General features: G+C 35.5%; 1 protein-coding gene across 3 annotated transcripts; it reads right to left on the bottom strand.

Moving 5' to 3' along the window:
- Window positions 1-525: 525 nt before the first annotated feature.
- LOC147404765 (Phospholipid/glycerol acyltransferase family protein) lies at window positions 526-18,488 on the bottom strand. Of its 3 annotated transcripts, none has more exons than XM_086440834.1 (5): window positions 18,108-18,482; window positions 17,882-18,009; window positions 15,984-16,069; window positions 14,631-14,768; window positions 526-1,111 (listed from the first exon to the last, which is right to left on the bottom strand). In XM_086440834.1, exons 1-5 carry the CDS (start codon window positions 18,314-18,316, stop codon window positions 839-841), a joined length of 834 nt encoding a protein of 277 aa, XP_086296960.1. In that variant the 5' UTR covers window positions 18,317-18,482; the 3' UTR covers window positions 526-838. The 3 variants fall into 3 exon arrangements, with proteins under 3 accessions (XP_086296960.1, XP_086296961.1, XP_086296962.1); XM_086440836.1 differs by lacking the exon at window positions 526-1,111 and adding an exon at window positions 8,932-10,296 and having other exon boundaries at window positions 18,108-18,486; XM_086440835.1 differs by lacking the exon at window positions 14,631-14,768 and having other exon boundaries at window positions 18,108-18,488.
- Window positions 18,489-19,251: the final 763 nt, after the last annotated feature.

Below are 19,251 nucleotides of genomic sequence, written 5' to 3'. Positions count from 1 at the left end.
TAACAAAATCCCTGACTGAGCTGACCGAATTCCACTGATTCAGACTAGATTTTAAAAATCTCGGCCGAGTTATCTCGTTAGATTCGGCACAGCTGAGATGCCTTGTCTTTCGATCTCATTCATGAACGATACTTAGATGAATCGGGCAAATCATCTGAGTCTCGGCCGAGATTCAAAACCATGATCAGATATCACAAGTCAAAATAGCATTGAAGCTGACATTAGTTTAACAAGGTCTAGAACTGAGCCAGGACCACCTAAAAACCCTGAAACATAATGCATCCACGCATGTTCTGAACATGCATATAAAAAATCAAATCTGCAAACGATTTATAAACAAAATGATAATCAAAATGCCCATTTTCAATGTGCATACCACAGGCCAACTACTAAAGTAAATTTCTCCATTTCGTAAGGGGAGGAAAAGGGAATGAAAATTAAGCCCATACTTCTAATAACATACGGTGCAAACAACTAAATTAGATGGTTAAGATCTCATACTAACAATGTTAAACATCAAAGAGATGGTCCATCACCAAGTTACTAATTTCATTAAAAAATGGCTCGCCTAAAAAATAAAAGCTAATATCAAATTACTTAGCATTCGCTTACAATAGAAAAAACAGATTAATTTAAAGAAATCCCATCTTTAAAGTATAATGCCTCGCCTTTTGATCTTTCATTAAACAAAAAAGGAACTTACCCGAAGATCATGCCACCAAAAATAAATAAATAAATTAGCACTGCTCAAATTTTGTAAACATTAAGAACTTGCTACTAACTATGGTTCACGGCAAATATATATATATATATATATATATATATATATATATATATTTCAATTTTGAAGTTGTGATACCAAACCTTGCATTACAGCTCGGATCCGGTCTGAGATGGTGGAGTAGAGCCAACTCTGTGCTGCCTCAACAAGTCCATGAGGATTGGTGGGCCAACCCAACCTGCAAGAAGACGGTTCTAGAGACATGGATATAGCTCTCTGCCTCAATTTTGGAAGGTCGAATTCTATCGGCTCACCAACAATTATCTTGATTTCTTTATTGCAAAGTGGCAATGGAGGCCTTCTGCCAAAGAAAGATTTCTCAGGCATCACCTGGAAATTCAAGAAAATGGAAGAATAGGTACTCAACCAACCAAATCGATAAAAGAATAATGAGAATTAGTCAAATCTTCATAAATGTTCAGGTTATCAATGGTTGGATTTTTTTTTCAGCACTCAATAACTGAAAAGGGTATCAGAAATAAATTACAGTTATTTGAACATAGGAAATAAAGAAAAAGAAGGGTAAAAATAAAATTTGATTGATTGGAGTTGAGCTAATAATTCCGCAAGAGAAAGCTTTGGAAAAAGTTGGAAAAACATCGGATTAATTTAAAAAAAAAAATTAAGTCTTAAACTTATATATTTCATATATTAAATGATAAATAACACTTAAAAAAAATTGTGATCAAAGGATGCACCTCCATAGAAATTTAATAGTATAAAATGAATAAATTTTAGGTAAAATTATTTGATTGGGCCAATTTCTATGGCATATGAGATGTCCTAGGTAATGCACTCTTGTTGCTGATAATTTGATTTTTTAGGAATAAAAAAAAATAAAAAACACAAATAAAACACAAACTAATAGTGGAAATTCAGACCTAGTCTTTTATAATCACCACACGATTATCATAACAAAAGAAACATGTTAACCAATCAAACTAAGCACTATATGGAAATTTATTCTGCCTTTGTATGATACAAATTAGATCTTGCAGCCTTCCCCTTCCTGGTCTAGAGAACTACTGGTCCAAGCCCAAGGCCTATTTATAGAGGGAGTAATATAGATTGGCATGTCCAAAGGTGGTATGGGATCCTAGTCGGTTCCAACTTTTAGGCTGTAGACTTCTAATTTGTCTTCTCTTTCTATATTGAAAGTTAAAGACACTATTTTATCTAATTCAAAACTAATCTCAATAATTTTTAGAAGTTCTATTAATTGAAGATAAGCATAGTAAATCATTTGCAACCAAATCCCTGTAGTTAATAATATTACAGAGAACTCCATTCCAGACAATATTTTAATTCTATTGGTCTCCACTAATAATGCTAAATGGGAGACTCACCAGTAGGCTGCCTCAAGGTTGTTCGATATCCCCATGGTACACCATTTATATCCTTGAGCCCATTGCCCTTTAATCGCATCTAATTTCATTTTCAAGACCTCCAAAATACCTATGTTTGAAGCCTCTACCTACCCATTGCCTTGAGGCTATTTAGTAGCAGAAAAATTCTGCCCGATTCCCAGGAATTCACAAACATCGGGTAACATTAGCCCCAACATATGAGGGAATCCAAATCTACAGACTTCAATCCATACCCATGTGAACTTTTTTTTTTTTTTTTCTGACCTTGGCTTCATAGATCGGAGCCAATCAGGCCGCTTCTAACTATTTGGTGAAATAGAAGGTAGCTCTAAGGACGAACATGAGGTTTCCAGGAGTCTTGGAAAGAGTCCATGATATCAAGTCTCCACTGGGCGAACAACCAAGGGGAAGACCACATGAGGTTCTCGATTAGGACATGAATGGACCCTATATGCTTATGATGCTTGTCGTATTTCCTCACCATTATAGAGTATATGCCAACATGCATTGTCAAAAATACCCTTAATTCAGTGCTCAGAGTGCCAGGGTACATTCTCGTGAATGTATCCCACATGGTAAGAAGTACACTATCACGAGCATAGGAGGTCCGACTACAGTTTTCTTTTAACCTAGAAAATGCATCTGCACATTCTCTAGCCCATTCAAAAGCACAATTCTTCAACACTAGTTAGAACAATGGCCTACTCTGAAAATCAACTTGTTTAGTATCACTATTCTTCCCACTAATTTTTGCACGTTCTGAGTACGAGATGACATGTAGCAAGAGCCTGAATTTGATATGGATTTACTTCAATTCCCCTTCATGTCATCAAGTACACCAAAAAATTTCCTCAAGGTAACCATGAAAATGTACTTTTTTGGATTTAGCTTCCTCTTGTTGGAGTGTAACCGGGATAAAACTTAAAAGTCACAAAAATGACGTTCTCTTTAAGCTTTTGATGAGCATGTCTTCCATGCACACGTCCTTTATTTTCTTGCAAGTCTTTGAATATCATTGTCACTAACCTTAGATAGGTTGTCTCCGCATTCTTCAACCTGAAAGGCATTACTATATAGCAATACAATACCCATGTAGTGACCAAAAAAATCTTCTTGGGCAACTAGATATGATTGTACCCAAAATAGCCATCCATAAATCACAGTATCTCATGTCTTGTAGTAGCATACACTAGTCTATCAAATTGTGGCGTAGGAAAGCTATTCTTAACGCATGCTTGGTCAAGGTTGGTAAAGTATATGCACACCCTGACTTCATTGTTCCTCTCTGATACCGCAAAAACTTTAATCACCTAGTTGAGATAATGGACTTCCGAATGAATCTTGTTTGGATCATGTCAACCTTTGCATTTACAGTACTACATCATGCAAAGCTGTTGTTAAGTCTTCTCGGTCTTTATAGGTCGAACCCCTTATTCCATATTTAGTCTATGACAAATTACAACTAAATCAATCACAAGAATGTCTTTTGAATGACCGGATAAATACATGAGTTCTTTCAAGGAATCTCACAAGAAAGGATAGTTGTCATATGCGATCGCATATGCTTTTTTTATCAATAAATCTCATATGCATTGTGACGTGAGGTTGAATGATTTTAGGTTATTATGTCATCACATACGAAAGTATGTGATCGTGATCTATAAAAACCTATTTGTCAGGATCCATGATGGGTCTAGTAATTTCCTATAAATATGATTAAGATCAGTGTTGTGTACCGGAATAATCAAGGATCGAGATTGAAGTCTAAGAAGTTGATCTAAGTTTGTGCAGAAAATCAATTGTGCAGAAGGAATACTAAAGCCAGATTCAACTAGAAGCCATCCAAGCTTTCAAGTGAAGCCATCCAAGCATTTCAAGTGAAGCCCTCATCTTAACATTATGAATACCTTTAGGTTAGAGTATGTTTTCTTTTATAGGTAAATAGCAATTTATTAAAAGCAGTCGAGATGACCAGCTGAAACAGAAATACAACAAAGAACAAACACATGCTACAACTAAGAAACTGAAATACAACAAATATGATCCCACCAAGATCCCCTTAAATTCCCTAAAGATATTACACCAGAAAAAGAGAAAACCCAAAACCGACAAGATAACATCCTCCAACGACTCAGCCTTGCCATCAAAAACTCTATGATTATGCTCCTTCCAAATCCCCCAACAAATGGCAAAGGGGATGACCTTTCATAACGGTCTCTTAGATTCCAAAAACGAATTGCCCCAAGCAGCCCATGTTTGAAAAATACTTTGCACTGACCCCGGCAAGCACCCCACCAAACCAAATAAACCAATGAAATGATCCCAAATCCAGCACGCCAAGGGGCAGTTTTAGAGAGCTCATGTTGTATCTTTTTTATATATTTTATTTTTGGAGGCTTGCAGGAGTGTCCGGGAAATCCCAAGAATTTTTGGGGGATCCAAGATAGGTCGGTCAACCAACATTAGTTCAGGCGACCTTTCCCGATAACCCAATTTCACTAATCATCTGTACATAATTGTGTGGTGTATCTTCAAAAGGATTCGAAGAGATTTCTGATCAGAGAGGCTTAGATGAAAATCCCAAACATTGTGAGGATGATTAAGGTTCCGTCTGAGTGTCATTTTGGCTTGCAAGCCTTTCATTGTGTGTGGTGGTAATCCAAATGAAAATGGATAAAGACATAGAACAAGTGAAGAGCCTTCCAAAGGAAGCTCTATTTCTTGACCACCATATTTTGATGGTGCTAATTATGCGCATTGAAAAGTTTGGATGAGAATCTTTCAGCACACTTGAGGAAAATGCAGGGCATGCTATAGTAGAGGGATGGAGTGAACCCACGGCTATGACATTGAAAAATGATGTTCCCACTCCATCTAAAAAGAGAAAGAATCGATTGGACCATAGATGAACGAGAAATGCCTAAGGCCAATTATACAGCTTTGAATACCTTGCATTGTGTTTCGTCCCTAGAAGAGTTTAAACGTGGCATTGAATGTGATTCTGCTAAACAAGTGGGATATTCTTGAAAGTACTCGTGAAGGAACCTTAACTGTGAAAAGGTCAAATTTTCAAATGCTTACAACTCAGTTTAAAAACCACTAAAATGGAGGAATGTGAGACATTTATTGATTTGTACACTAGACTTAGTAATGTTGTCACCTCCATATGGGGATTGGGAGAGTAAGTACCAAATTCCAAATAGTCAAAAAAAAAATCCTTAGATGCCTTCCTAAACGTTTCTCTCCCAAAATCACTGCTAATGTTAATCAAATTAAAGTTAAAGAACTGATAGGATCTCAGCCATTAAAATCTCAACCAATTAATAAGAACTAAATGGGTACAAAAAGATAATTTGAAGTGTTTTAGTGATTCAAACTGCTTTTAAGGCAGTAGAAACCACTAACTGGCATCTTGATAGTAGGTTCTCCAGACATGACTGGAGACAACTCAATTTTGTTAAATAAATGAATGCAATGATGGTAGTGCAACTCTTGGTGATGGTAGCTATGCTAAAATTATAGGAAAAGAACAATTCAAAATCCTGTTTGCCAAAAAAATTTAAGTTTAGTTACACGATAAAGATCATGTTGTTGAGTTTTCTAATGATTAATGATGATTGTGAAATCTTTAATGCAAAATCTGGAAAAGTCATCATGAAAGGTCTTAGAACCAGTGATAATTGTTATGTGATTGAAAATGATATTAATGTGTGTTGTAATATGCTCAAATAGAAAATGCTTAGATTTGGCATCATAAGCTAGGGCATATAAATTTTAAAGATCTGCCAAGGTTAACTAAAAGGAAATAGTTAGAAGTCTGCCCAAGTTAGAAAAACCCCAAAAATCTATTTGTAGAGTTTGTCAATTAGGAAAGCAAGTCAGGTCAGTCCATAAAAGAAACAATTATCTTACCAGTTACCACTTGTAGACCTTTAAAACTAATTCTTACGGATCTTTTCGACTAGAATAGAAAGCATAGGAGGAAGGAGAGGAATCCTCCTTTCAGATATCAGACTAAGTAACCTTAGGGGGGTAATTTTTTTTTTTTTATACTTTTTTGTAATACCCCGAATTCTAATTAGTATCTCGAGAAAATAAAATAGTGAAATTTGAAGAAATTCTAACCGAGGGACTTAAGGTAAAATACTCAAATTTTGTTCTGTCCATCTTTAACGAAATTTGACTTTACCATTGAATTCAAAATGATCAAAAACATACTTTACCTTGTAAGTACGTGCAAATTCAAGTTCGGACGGAAAAGTTACAACATCTTCGAGTTTCGCATTAGATATTTACCAAAAAGGTAAATGACACTTTAGAAAAATAATTTGAGGAATCCGATCATACTATTAGATTCGTATCGAAAAATAACCCAAAATAGAGTATAAGATTATCTAAATCGGCATTCGGAAAAAATAACTTCTGAAATGATGCTTATGTCCCACTTAAGTTACAAATATCTAATTCTATTAGAAAAATCTGATTTCTTCTTATTCTCTTCTCCAAACAAAACTCATCCCTTTTCCCTCAAAATTTGCAATTAAGATCTATAACGAAGTAGAACGATTCAAGTTTTGTCGTAAGAAGGAAAGTTGTGCACGTCATCAAGGACTACACGTGTACGCAAAGAAATTCGATTTTCGCAGGAGGTAAAATTTGGAGATTGACCGGAGGCGATCTTAAACTCCGTTCAACCGTCGAATATAGCTCAAAGTAGGTTGCCTTCCCTTCTACCTTCTAGTTATGCAATAATTTCATAGAAAATCCAAGTGATCTTCGATAGATCGATTATTTCATCACATTTATACATATTTGAATGTATTAGATCATGTTTGCATGGTTATTTTTTATTTATTTTAGTTCATTTAATTTATTTGATATATTTTATGCATTTTATGAGTAGTATGAGGTTTGTATCGATTTTGATCAAGTTTCGACAAAAAATCAGCAATTCGGAAAGTATTCGAATGTTGAGTTTGGTTCCAATTTTTTTTTGTTGCTTCTATATAGTATGTATACCCATTTCCTACCTTTATTTCATTAAAAACAGTTAAGTATTACTTTAAGTTCTTTAATAAAATGAAGATTTTACCCCTCCCATTTCGAAACGTTGGGAATGGTTGTAAAAATAAAAAATAAAAAAATAACTCGTTTTCAATTTTGACTTTGAAAAATCATTTTTTCAACACTTAGCCAAATTTTCACAGATTTCCAGCTTTTACGTCTTATGGTTTTATCTTTGTTTCCGAGTCTTTCGACTGAACCAAAACCACCGAATGGAATTGGTTGATGTTCTATGGATTTCGAATTACTTTAAAGGTGAAATTACTTTGATAGATACGTAGAAAATTAGATGATCGATTGATCGATTTAATTGATGGAGAACGTATGTTCTCGATTAATCGATGGGACAATACCTCCAATTCTACGTAGTGGCCATACCACGTAAAACGTGATTGATAGATAGAGGGATGAGATGGTTGATGGATGAAAATGACAGATAACTGTCACTGGAGGGCACTACCAAACTTTGTTTGTATTTTTTTATTAAAAGAAATGATATACTATATACAAAATAAACTATTTTGTTTACCAGAAAAGATTCGTAGAAAACCCATAAAGAGTGACACGTTGTTGTGTATCCGAAAGCGACGAGTCAATCTAGGATAGCGTTAGATGTCATATGCTCTTCGGTAGTATAGGATACCTTAGAGCATATTACAGCTTATGAGATCCGAGAATTTCTCCTACTTATTTCCTGGGGAACGTTGCGTGTAAAGCCGGTCTCTGTATAGTGTAGAGGTAGGCGGGGTTCACATGCATTGCCTCTTGATAGGCTTCGACGCGAGGGGTCTCCTGGGCTAGTTAGTGATCACTGTTAGTCTGTAGTCGTCAAACGATCGACCTCACCGTTAGTTGAACTCAGTATTGGGTTCTTAGTCAACGACCAGTCTGAGCCGGATAAATGGTCATCCAACTGTGGTATGCTAGACCGGCCACAAAATCAGATTATAACGATGGGATTCCACGCCGGATTAAAAGTCTGGAATAACGAATTACCATAACCGAGGCGGTTATATCGGCGTGATCCTCTACTCTCTTATCGACTACACCGTCGTGTTTTTATTATGTATCTTTTCCTTATTTTGTGATGTTTGATAGATGTTTTTATTTGAAAGATGCATAAATTACTTTAAATGATAGAAATAATAAGTTGAAATTATTTAACTGTTTATTAAGTATGCTTAGACATTTATCGTATGTTACATTGTGAAAAACTTGCATTATGTAACTGTTTAAATGATTACTCGTGCATGTATGACTCGCTGTTAAAATGACGTTCATCCTGCTGAGTAACATTCCCTTGTTACTCACCCTATCCTTCCCTTTTCAGATTATTCAGCTATTGAAGAGTTGTTCTTTGAGGAGTCTTTTGAGGAGGTCCTCGAGGATGATCAAATTGATGTCTTGCCGCCACCGTATCTTTAAGGATTAGTAGGGGATCCTAACGATTTTTGCTTGTAGATAAGAAACATGTTAGTTTAGAAATTTTTGTAACCTGATGTATTATGAAATTGAGAATCTTAACATATATCAATGTTTGTCGATTTCCGCTTACTTTAGACTCTCGTATAGATGTTAGTCAAATGTTTATTCCGCTGCGTATATTTTTTTTTCCATAAGTATTATTATTTGTGAATGTTCTATCAGGTTGTGTGATTGATTACCTCACACCTTGAGATTCTGACTGATGAATCATAAGGATTCGTGTTGGGATTTTGGGGCGTGACATCTTTCTTAAGTTTAAAGGTGTATTCTTTGAATAGTTTGTTTTTAGGTGGGAGCCTGTGTGCATGAGTTAATTTTTCTTGTAAGGTCGGTCACCTCGACTACCTTCTGTATATTCTTTTGTTTCATATATAAGTACTTATCATAAAAAAAAGACATTGTTTGGTAATGTTCGATGATTATTCGAGATTCACTTGGACTGTATTTTTGCAAGAAAAATTAGATACCTTTGGAAAGTTCAAGAAAATATGCAAGAGAATACAAATTAAAAAGGGAATTCTATATTGAGAATATGAAGTGATGATGGTAATATTGTGATGAAAATGGCATTAAGGATGGATTCCCTACTCCCAAGACTCCTCATAAAAATGGAGTAGCTGAAAGGAAGAATCGAGTTCGTCAAGAAATGTCAAATGTAATGATAAATGATAAGAATCTTCCTAAGCATTTTTGGGCTGAAGCAATAAATACAGCTTGTGTTATACAATAAGTAGGTGTATATCAGACCTGGAACTAATAAGACTACATATGAGCTATGGGTTGAAAGAAAATCGAATATTAAGTATTTTAGAGTGTTTGGAAGTGATTGCTATTTTCTGAGAGATAGAGAAAATCTCAGAAATTTTGATGCAAAAAGTTACGAAGCAATATTCCTAGGTTCTTCTACAACAAGCAAAGCCTACAAAATTTATAATAACAGGACTTTGACTGTCACTAAAACCGTTAATGGAGTGGTAGATGACTCTAGAAAAGCTGCAAAGGAAGAACTTGAAGAAGATGAAAGATAGATAAAAAAGCCAACCAATGAAGAAGATGAAAGACAAAAATTCCTCATAATCCCTCTCATCTATATCATTTAAGAGGCACTATATGGACTTAAACAAGCCCCAAGAGCTTGGTATGAAAGATTGATTGAATTCTTAGTTAAGAAAGTTATCAGAGGAAGTGTATGCAAAACTTTATTTGTAAAGAGAAATGACACGAACATCTTCATTGCTCAAATTTATGTGGATGACATAGTCTTTGTGTCTACATGTGAAGAATTATCTCAATTATTGCCAAGAGTATAAGACAATAAAATCGGAATTTGAAATGAGTTTAGAAGGTGAATTAAACTTCTTTCTTGGACTTTAAGTTAAACAATTGAAGAACAGAATCATTATATCTCAAACAAAATATTCTAGTGAAGAAGTTCGGTTTAGAAGGATCAAAACATGCAAATTCTCCAATGAGAACAACTGTGAAGTTGAGCCAACATTTATCTAGACAAGATGTAGATTCCAAAGTTTATAGAAGCATGATAGGAACCTTGTTATACATTGCCACTAGCAGACCAGACATAGCTTATAGGGTTGGAGCCTGCAGTAGATATGGTTTCCATTTGAAACCAACAGGAAAATTGCTTGTTATTCAGATGCTAACGGGGCAAGAAACATTGATGATGGTAACAGAACCTATGGAGGTTGCTTTTACATAGAAAATTGCCTTTTATCTTGGCATATTAAGAAACAAAGTTATATTTCAGTATAAACGGCAGAAGTAGAATATTTTTCAGTTGGAAGATGTTGTACTCAACTTTTATGGATGAAACAAATGCTAAAAGACTATGGGATTGAACGAGAAACAATGCATTTGTACTTTCATAACACGAGTGCAGTTAACATTTCGAAGAATCTTGCGCAACATTTTCAAACCCAATTGGTGGATATTTTCACCAAACCATTCGATACTCAACAATTCATTTTTCTATGAACATCGCTTGGTGCAAATGCTTATCAAAAACGGATTTGAATATTCATATATCGAATTTGATAATATCCGATATGAAATAATAGATAAATATTCTTTTATTTTTTATTATATAATAAATCTTAAAAGACAATTTTCTTCCTCAATCCATCTCCTCTCTACACTCGAGTTCTGTAGTCTCCATCTAGGGCTTGTAGATGAGGAGAAAGATATCATTTCCATCATCTTCTCCTGCGACTTCAGCCAATCATTCCATTTCCAGGTAAGTCAACTCTCTCACATCATTAAACTTGATCCAAATTCCAGAAAACCCAAGATTTTTTTCCTCAAGGCTTCAAAGTCTCGCATCTCTAAGTCACCTTTGAAGAAAACTCCATTTATTTTATCTATAATTTCATTTCCTCTACTTCCCCAAAAAATCCTATCTTGCCTTCAGTTTTGAAGGTTGAAGTAGATAGAATGTCAAGGTGGCAGATGACTAGTTTTGAAGAAGAAAGGGGTGAAGAAATTTTCATAAAGAAATAATCAGGGTTTTTTCTTTGATTGAAGATGAGGGCATTCTTCAATTTTTTTTAATTTTTATTTTTTACTTTCCCTATAAATCCTATCTTGCTTTGAGATTGAAGGTTGAAGGATATAGGAAAATAATAGGTTTTGTAAAGAAGACTGATTTGAGGAAAAGAATCAAGGGTTTTTGGCTACGGTTGAAGATGCAGACATTCAAGTCATTTTCGCTAGTTTAACACATAAGACTGAGTTCAAAGGGGCATGCAATCAGTTCAAATTTTGGACACGATTTAGTAGTTAACCGAATCAGATATAACCGGATATCCAATAAGATAATCGAAATCGAATACTGGTTCAGAATATCCGTCGGATCTGAATTCGAATTCAAATATCATATATTTTTTCGGATGCGAAGATTGGTGTATTTGAACCGGTTAGTATCCGCTGACGGCCCTAAGTTCAGGTCGATTGAACATGGATCAGACGATCAAGCGAAACGCAAAATGCACCCGACCTGGTTATTATTAAAACATTAAGCCCTAATTTCTTTTTCATTCATTTTCTTCTTCTATTTCACTTCACTCCCTTATCTTTTCACCTTTCTCTTGCCATTTTTTGGTAAATCCAAGCCCCAAATCAGCAATTTTTTCTTTCTTTTTTTTTTTTTTTTATAAGCAAAAGAGTTTATTAGAAAATCAAGGTCGGGTGAGATGACTAACCAAGCGCAACCGTTACAAAGGAACCAACTGAAATTAATACAGCATACCCTATCCCAGTTCCCTAAGAAATCTTCAAAAAACACTCCCCTAAACTCCTTACATATTTTGGCCCAAAAGAAAATCAAACCCAAGATCGAAACGAATAGGGACTGAGAATCACTAGATTTTCCTTCAAAAACCCTGTTGTTCCTCTCCAACCAAAGCCCCCAACAAACCCTGAAGTGAGTGATGCTCCATAAAAATCTCTTCGCTCCAAGAAAGGAAAGGCCTTGCTCTAACCAATCTTCGAAAAAGATTCCGAATGGATCTTGGAAGACAACCAACTACTCCGAACAAATTGAAGAACCTTTCCCAAAGATCAGCCGTCGTTGAACAATGAAGGAGAAGCTCAAGTCTCAAGAAGAAAATCCGTGGCTAATCCATGTCCACATATTTTCATGGGCAGCCATTGCCCTTGATTTCTAGGATAGGATCTAGCATGTTTGCTCTTTGCATTATTTCCACCTAAATATCTCATTCACAGGATCATGCCAGATCTTTTCCGTTCTGGTCTAGTTCCTTGTCCTTTTTTTATTTCAATTCCATCCTTACATCCAAATGATCCGCATTGACCCTTAGAATTTTCAAGCAACGCAAGGTGATAGTGGCTGGATTTTTGAAGTAAATAAAATTACACTTTTTTACTTCCACATATATTTTCAAGAACTTAAGAATTTGGTCAAAATTATTTCATCAATAAAACTCGCATCCAACTGAATTAGGGAAGTAATGAATTAGATAAGACCTTTACAACGTGGTGGATCCCTTATTGGATATTTTGTACCACTCAAGTACAAGGTCAATTACCTGAATACCCATGATCTACCAACACAAGTTTTTTTTTTATAAGTACAAAGATTTTATAAATAAGATAAAAAAGAGAGTATAAAGGAGGCTGAGATGGCCACCAAGAAGAACACAAATCAAACTAAGCAAAATGAAAGCTGAGCAAAGACAACAACAAAGACAAAACACAAGCAAAATGAGAGAAACTAAGAGCTACACAAACTATTCCATCTGAACACAAAGTCTTCAAAGAAAGCCCCAGAGAACTCCTTGTTAAGCTTAGCCCAAAAGAACAACAGCCCTAATATCTCAATGAACAACATGCGCACGTTGTTGTCCTTGCCTTTGAAAATCCTGTTGTTTCTCTTCTTCCAGAGACCTCACACTATGGCCAAAGGAGGAATAGACCGCAAGTGCCTCTTTCTGTGAGAAAAGATATTATATCTCCAACCATCTAACAAAGAGCGAAAGTTGTAGGGAAGAACTCAACTCATATGAAACGAGGAAAGAAATAAAGATGAAATACCTCAAGAGAAAAGAGCAATGAATAAGAATATGATCCACGGATTCACCATCTCTCATACAACGGGGACAATCCATCCAATGGAAATCAGATTGTCTACCATGAGAATTCTCCCTAAGGAGACAAGTCAAGTGAAGAAGGAAACTTTGGTCTTGACAAAATTGAACCAAATGGCAAAGGTTGGGAGACGATTAACTGGCCTTGGTAGAAGGGCTTTGTAAAAAGATCTAATAGAAAATCTCTTATCATTAGCCTTGACGCACTTCCTCTTATCTTAATCATTCTCCCAGAGTTGGAGTTCATTTAAAAGGTTGAGAAGAGGTGTCACCTCAGTTATCTCCCAATCATTGAAGTTCCTCCGAAAGCTCAAGTCACAATAATAAGTGTTCTCGATGCATCTCGAACATTGTTCAATCAAAATATTCCTCTTTAAGGAATAGACATGCGAAAATGGGTATTGAGATGATAGAGCCGAAGTCCCACACCACCTATCTTCCCAAAAAAGAACCATATTCCCTCAACAACCTAAAACTAGTTTCTTTCTCAAAGTCTCCAACCCCCTTCAAAAAACCCCTCCACACACCACAGCCATAAGACCCTTTTGCCTCCCCACTATATCAACACAAATGTGCTGTCACTACTTGGTAAATCAATACAATTGACACATGTATGTAGCAAGAATCAAACTCCTCAGGTCTTAGGAAAAATGTTACATGAGGAAAAACATCTTCCACTCACAAAATGACTTTACCAAGTATAATCTCTTTGGATCCTAATCGGCATATAATAATACATCCATATGTAAATTCAACTCAACTACGTCAACGACCAAAACAAAAGCCATCCTATTTGATAGGAATTCTGCATGTGAAAGCCATGTAAATGAGATGCCTAGTCACATCTTCAGTTATGACCATCTTATGTTTACAAGAAGTTGAACAAATAGATCATTGAAGACAACTCTAAACTATGAACCTGTTGCTCAACATGTTTCCTATGGACCTCAATTCATCTCATGAAATAAAAAAGAATTCCCCATATTATCATCTAATTATAAAGGAAGAAAACATTAATTGTAAGAAAAAGAAATTTAAAATAATAAAAGGTAAGCATTGCACATTTTCCCAATAGTCACGAGTGCATGAGCCATACGATCATACCATAGACAGTCCTTGTGTTTTGATCATAGTGAGTATCTTAGCATATTAAAATAAAATTCAATTAGGTAAACTCATAGCTTGTGTAAGCTCAGAGAGGCGAACTTCTACTCGATAATAGGGAATTGACAATAAGTATATAGGATTGATGAATGCATTAGTTGTTGGGACCAAAATGTCAAAAATAAAAATAGCCAGAATTCGTTAAAATACCTTTTCAAAACCTTGATGCACAATTGGCAAAACAATTGGTGTTATGGGTGCACGCTCAATGAGACTAGCAGTTCCCCATTTTAATCGTCTGATAGGTCCACCTTCTTGGGATACTTTTCCTTCTGGAAATGTATGTAACTACTCCTTGGAGATAACAAAGAACTTTCAGGAATTAAAAAGAATAAAAGATTAACTTCTAACATCAATTAAAGAAGAAAACCAGCTAAAGTAAATGTCATGGTATCCCTCAGGACCAATCAACCAACTTGCATGAAGGTGTACATTGAACATGTGTTTAGCATTTGGTACCACTATTCGAGGATTAGTGACTCAGATCTGAGGAAGATCTTCAAGCCCCAAAATAACTCTTGGTTCTTAACCATCCCATCAGTAATATTGATTTAAAAAGCCAGAAAAATTTTATGGACTACCAAAGAATAAAATGGTGAAATTAAGCATCATTTAATCAATTTCTGGTTTGAAACAAAACTCTTTGGTGGAACCATGGCGACCCCATGCCCCAAAATGTTACCACATGCAATGGAGAGGTCAACCTGACTGTATATTGGATTTCCTCATAAGAAAGAGAAAATCTGAGTAACAATCAGGTAACAAAAAGGGCAGTCCACCACTTATACTTTGATGCATGTGGCCCTTGAGGATGCATCAGATTCCAACTAGGGCCCTCCCCAGTAGGGCATAAAATGGGTCAGATTTTATCCAAAATCCAAGGGATCCAAATTTAATGGGTTTGGACCCTTGGGAGTACACCCGAATAAAAAAAGGGTCAAATATGGGGTGATATCCCTTGATCCAAGTCAGATACAGGTTGGCTACAGATCCATCTCCATATACTCAAATACAGCCCGAACCCAACCCATTTTAAGCCCTATTCCCCAGGAGATCCACTAAGCCAAGTATTCACCCTGACATCACTTCTGCAAGTCTGGCATTTTTTGTGGATGGTAGAAAATATGAAAAATGATTCATTATAGTCCATCCTTTCATGGTTATCAACTTATCATCATAAATCCAAGTAGTTTTGGGCAAACAAGATCTCCAAAGGACCTGATCAAAAAATTGGTCCCGTAGGCCTGCACATATAATAGTGTACCATCGACAGACTATCCTCGGCCTATCAAGCAGTGCTCTCAAATTTTCTTTGTTAAAAAATCCTTCACCCAATTAGAAAGGAAAGATTCCTATGGCCACAACAACATTTGCTAACACCACCCCAATTCATATGTAAATCACCAAAGAATTAGTACACATCTTGGGGTGAAGTTCGCAAAAGTTGGTGTGGCAATAGAAGCTCTCTTAAAAAGGTATAAGAACAGGATAGTAAGTTAATACCCAGGCTCCAGCATTCAAGCGATCAAGAGCTTCATTCATGTGTTCCTGATAAATTCCACCACCCCTTGTTATGGGTATGCATTTACCTGTACAATGTACTCTCTTAGAAACACATCTCTGATTCTGAAGGGTTTAAAAAATGATTTTCTACTAGAACTCAACGAAAATAAGTTGAAAGCAATAGTAGGAGTTGAGTAACAAATCAACAACCATAGATTTATGTTGAACCCGTAGTAAAGCACGAAATTTTTAAGTTGCGAAAACAAATGGGCTTAGTAATGAGCCGATACAAGTCTTATTGATTACCAGCAAGAAAATAATGGCATCCTGCCTGTTTTTTGTGGATTTCTCATAGAACTAACCAAACTGATACCTAATATGCTGTTACAAACCATAAAGATAGATAAATACATTCACAGGCATGGATGTATGCATGAAATGTTACATGTGCATGTGGTAGTAGTGAATTATCCAATGCACTAAATAATGGAAAAGAAGTCAGATTGGATATCCTAAAGCACACAGTATTCTTAATACATATAATAAGCACTCGGTACATGCCATGTGCCAAATTGCAGCAATAAGCTTCAAAATGATATAGTCAGAATGTATAGTAGTCAAGGTATTATTGACCATAACTCAACATGCCTCCACATCTGATGATAACCAAAACCGCATACAATCCATCATCATCATCAAGGTTTAAAATATTGTATCGATTGAACGTTCGGGTTAACACTCCTCTACATTTAGGTGAATATTTGAGATACCCCTTATATTTTCAAACTGATGACCTTTTACCTTGTTGCCCCACCCCTGCCTCATATTTTTGGGTGATTTATACACCCTCTACACTTTGGTGAATGTGTTTTCAAACTGATGACACAACCCGTTGGACGATTTATACACCTTCATCAAATTGATGAATTTTTGAGATATGTTTTCAAACGGGCAACATGCCCCCTTCGACCTTGATCTTCTTTTATAGACTAATAAAAATAACTTAAATACACTCATTTTCAACATACTACCAAAAGCCTTTAATTTTTCTTCCTCTACAGTAAATTAATTTTAATCTATTTAACCATATCTCCAATCCATCATTCTGAACTTTGCCTCAATTCCTTGTTAAAAATAAAACATACAACTTTCCATCAAAAAAGCTCATCTTCTTATACTTCAAAAATCCTATCTTGCTCTTTAGGTTTGAAGGTTAAATAAAGTAGATTAATCTTAAGGTTGAAAATTAGTGTAAAAACTTTACCCAAGAGATTGAAATGACTGGTTTGGGGAAGAGAAATAAAAGGGTTCTCGGTTTCAAGTTGAAGACAAGGGTATTGAGTTTATTTTGCATTAGTCTATTAGAGAAGATCGAGGTCAGGTGATCCATATAGGTGTTTTTGGTGAATATTTATGATATCCTATGTTTTTAAAGAGATGACATAGCCCGTTGACTTAGGTCTTCTGTCATAAACCACTAAGAAATGACCTAAATACCCTCTTCTTCAACCTCTAATCAGAAACTCTATCCCCAAAAGCAGTCATCTTCAAGCTCTTCAATCTTACCACCCTTGGAAGCAGATGTATCATGTGTGCCCGTCCCCATATAATATTCACAATCTGTCAACTCCAAAAAATTAAAAAAAATAATAATAATAATAATAGCAATAAGCCAAAGTTCAATGTTTCAAAAACACAAATCATTTCTAACTATTTATTAACAGACTTCCATTTCCAAATTCAATTCAGCACTTCTCATGAACACTAATAAGTAAAAATGAATTTCGTGTGCTAAGCCCAACATAAGATCAAAAAATTGACTTAAAAAAAAAACAAAAAAAGCTCAATGAAAGAAACACATAAATTGAAAATTGGACGAGCAAAAATAGAAAACATACCAAGCCGGAAAAAGTAGGAAAGAAGTGTATTTTTGAAGCAAATGTCTTCAGCTGCCAGTACCCATCGTGCCAATCTTGCATCCGTAGTTGGGAAACCCTTGAACCCCCACAAAAGTGGATCATCCAACCTGTTTTTTTTTTTTTTTTTTTTTTAAATCAACTAGATATCTTCACACACACAAAAAAAAGAATAAATAAATAAATAAATAGAGAAGGGAGAGCTGACGTGGACATGTGGTTGCTGATGGTAATGAGGGGTGTGCCAGGAGGACGACATCGAACGAGACGAATTAGGGTTTGGGAATTGGAGACGGAGGTGGAGTTGAGGAGTGTCGTCATGACTTTGGCAAAAGCACCAACGCCCATTATTACCAACTTTCGAGGGATCCCTCCCAGATGTCCCGCTTTTGCTGCCCATTGCATTCTCCTTCCCATGCTGCCTCCTCGCCTTCAACCATATATCATACTATTTCTACTTCAACACGAGAGATGATGAACATAGAAAAAGAGTCATGTTAAAGGCACCACACGTATCAATAAGGGCACCCGGTATAGTTGAAATAGTCAAAGAGTTTGAACAGAGGCCACGCCAGATGATGAAGATTAAAAAGGAGTGATGTTTAAGGGTGGCACCCAACTTATTAATAAGGACAATCCAAATAATTGAAAGAGTCATGATTTTCTATCAAAATATATATATATATTTTTAATTTTTTTAATATATATTAACCAACTCATACCCTCCAACCTAAACTGAATGTTGTCCTCAATATTTCAATTTCTAGAAGAAATGCATGAAATGCATAATTGGAATAACTAGAAAGGGTAAGGACAAAAGGGTGAAAAACACCTAATTTGATGTATCTCTAATATAGGAATGACCTGAAATAATTGAAAACACTGAAAACCATTTTTCATCAGAAAATAAATACTACTTTATTCTAAAAAAATTATCGGTTCCCTAAAAACTCTAAAATCATGGGTTGCCTCCCAAAAATGCAAAGTTTAACGTCTTCAATCAAATGGATGGCAATTCTAATCCTTATAAATAGGATCTTCGATTTTCACCTCATTACTCTCTAGAATGGAGTATTCTAGATACGGTCCTAGTCTTTGTCCATTGATTTGAAAAATTGACCCATTCTTAGGGTTTTAGATTTCTATTGCACCATATTGGTGCACAAAATGGATTATGTACGGACTTAATGATCTAGGTTTTAATTTCTTAGGAAAAATATGTAACCTACTGTCATAGTACCCTTTTGCCCTAGGTAAATTTTTTTTAACAACTTACCATCCTATCCAGTATCTAGATCAGATGTTATAATCACAGATAGGGTTTCAAACTCACTAAGGTAATGATAAGATAG

Source organism: Akebia trifoliata, chromosome 4 (assembly GCF_017979445.1).
Source record: "Akebia trifoliata isolate Shusen 1 chromosome 4, ASM1797944v1, whole genome shotgun sequence".
Taxonomy (NCBI): Eukaryota; Viridiplantae; Streptophyta; class Magnoliopsida; order Ranunculales; family Lardizabalaceae; genus Akebia; species Akebia trifoliata.
This window is presented reverse-complemented; position numbering and strand designations above follow the sequence as displayed.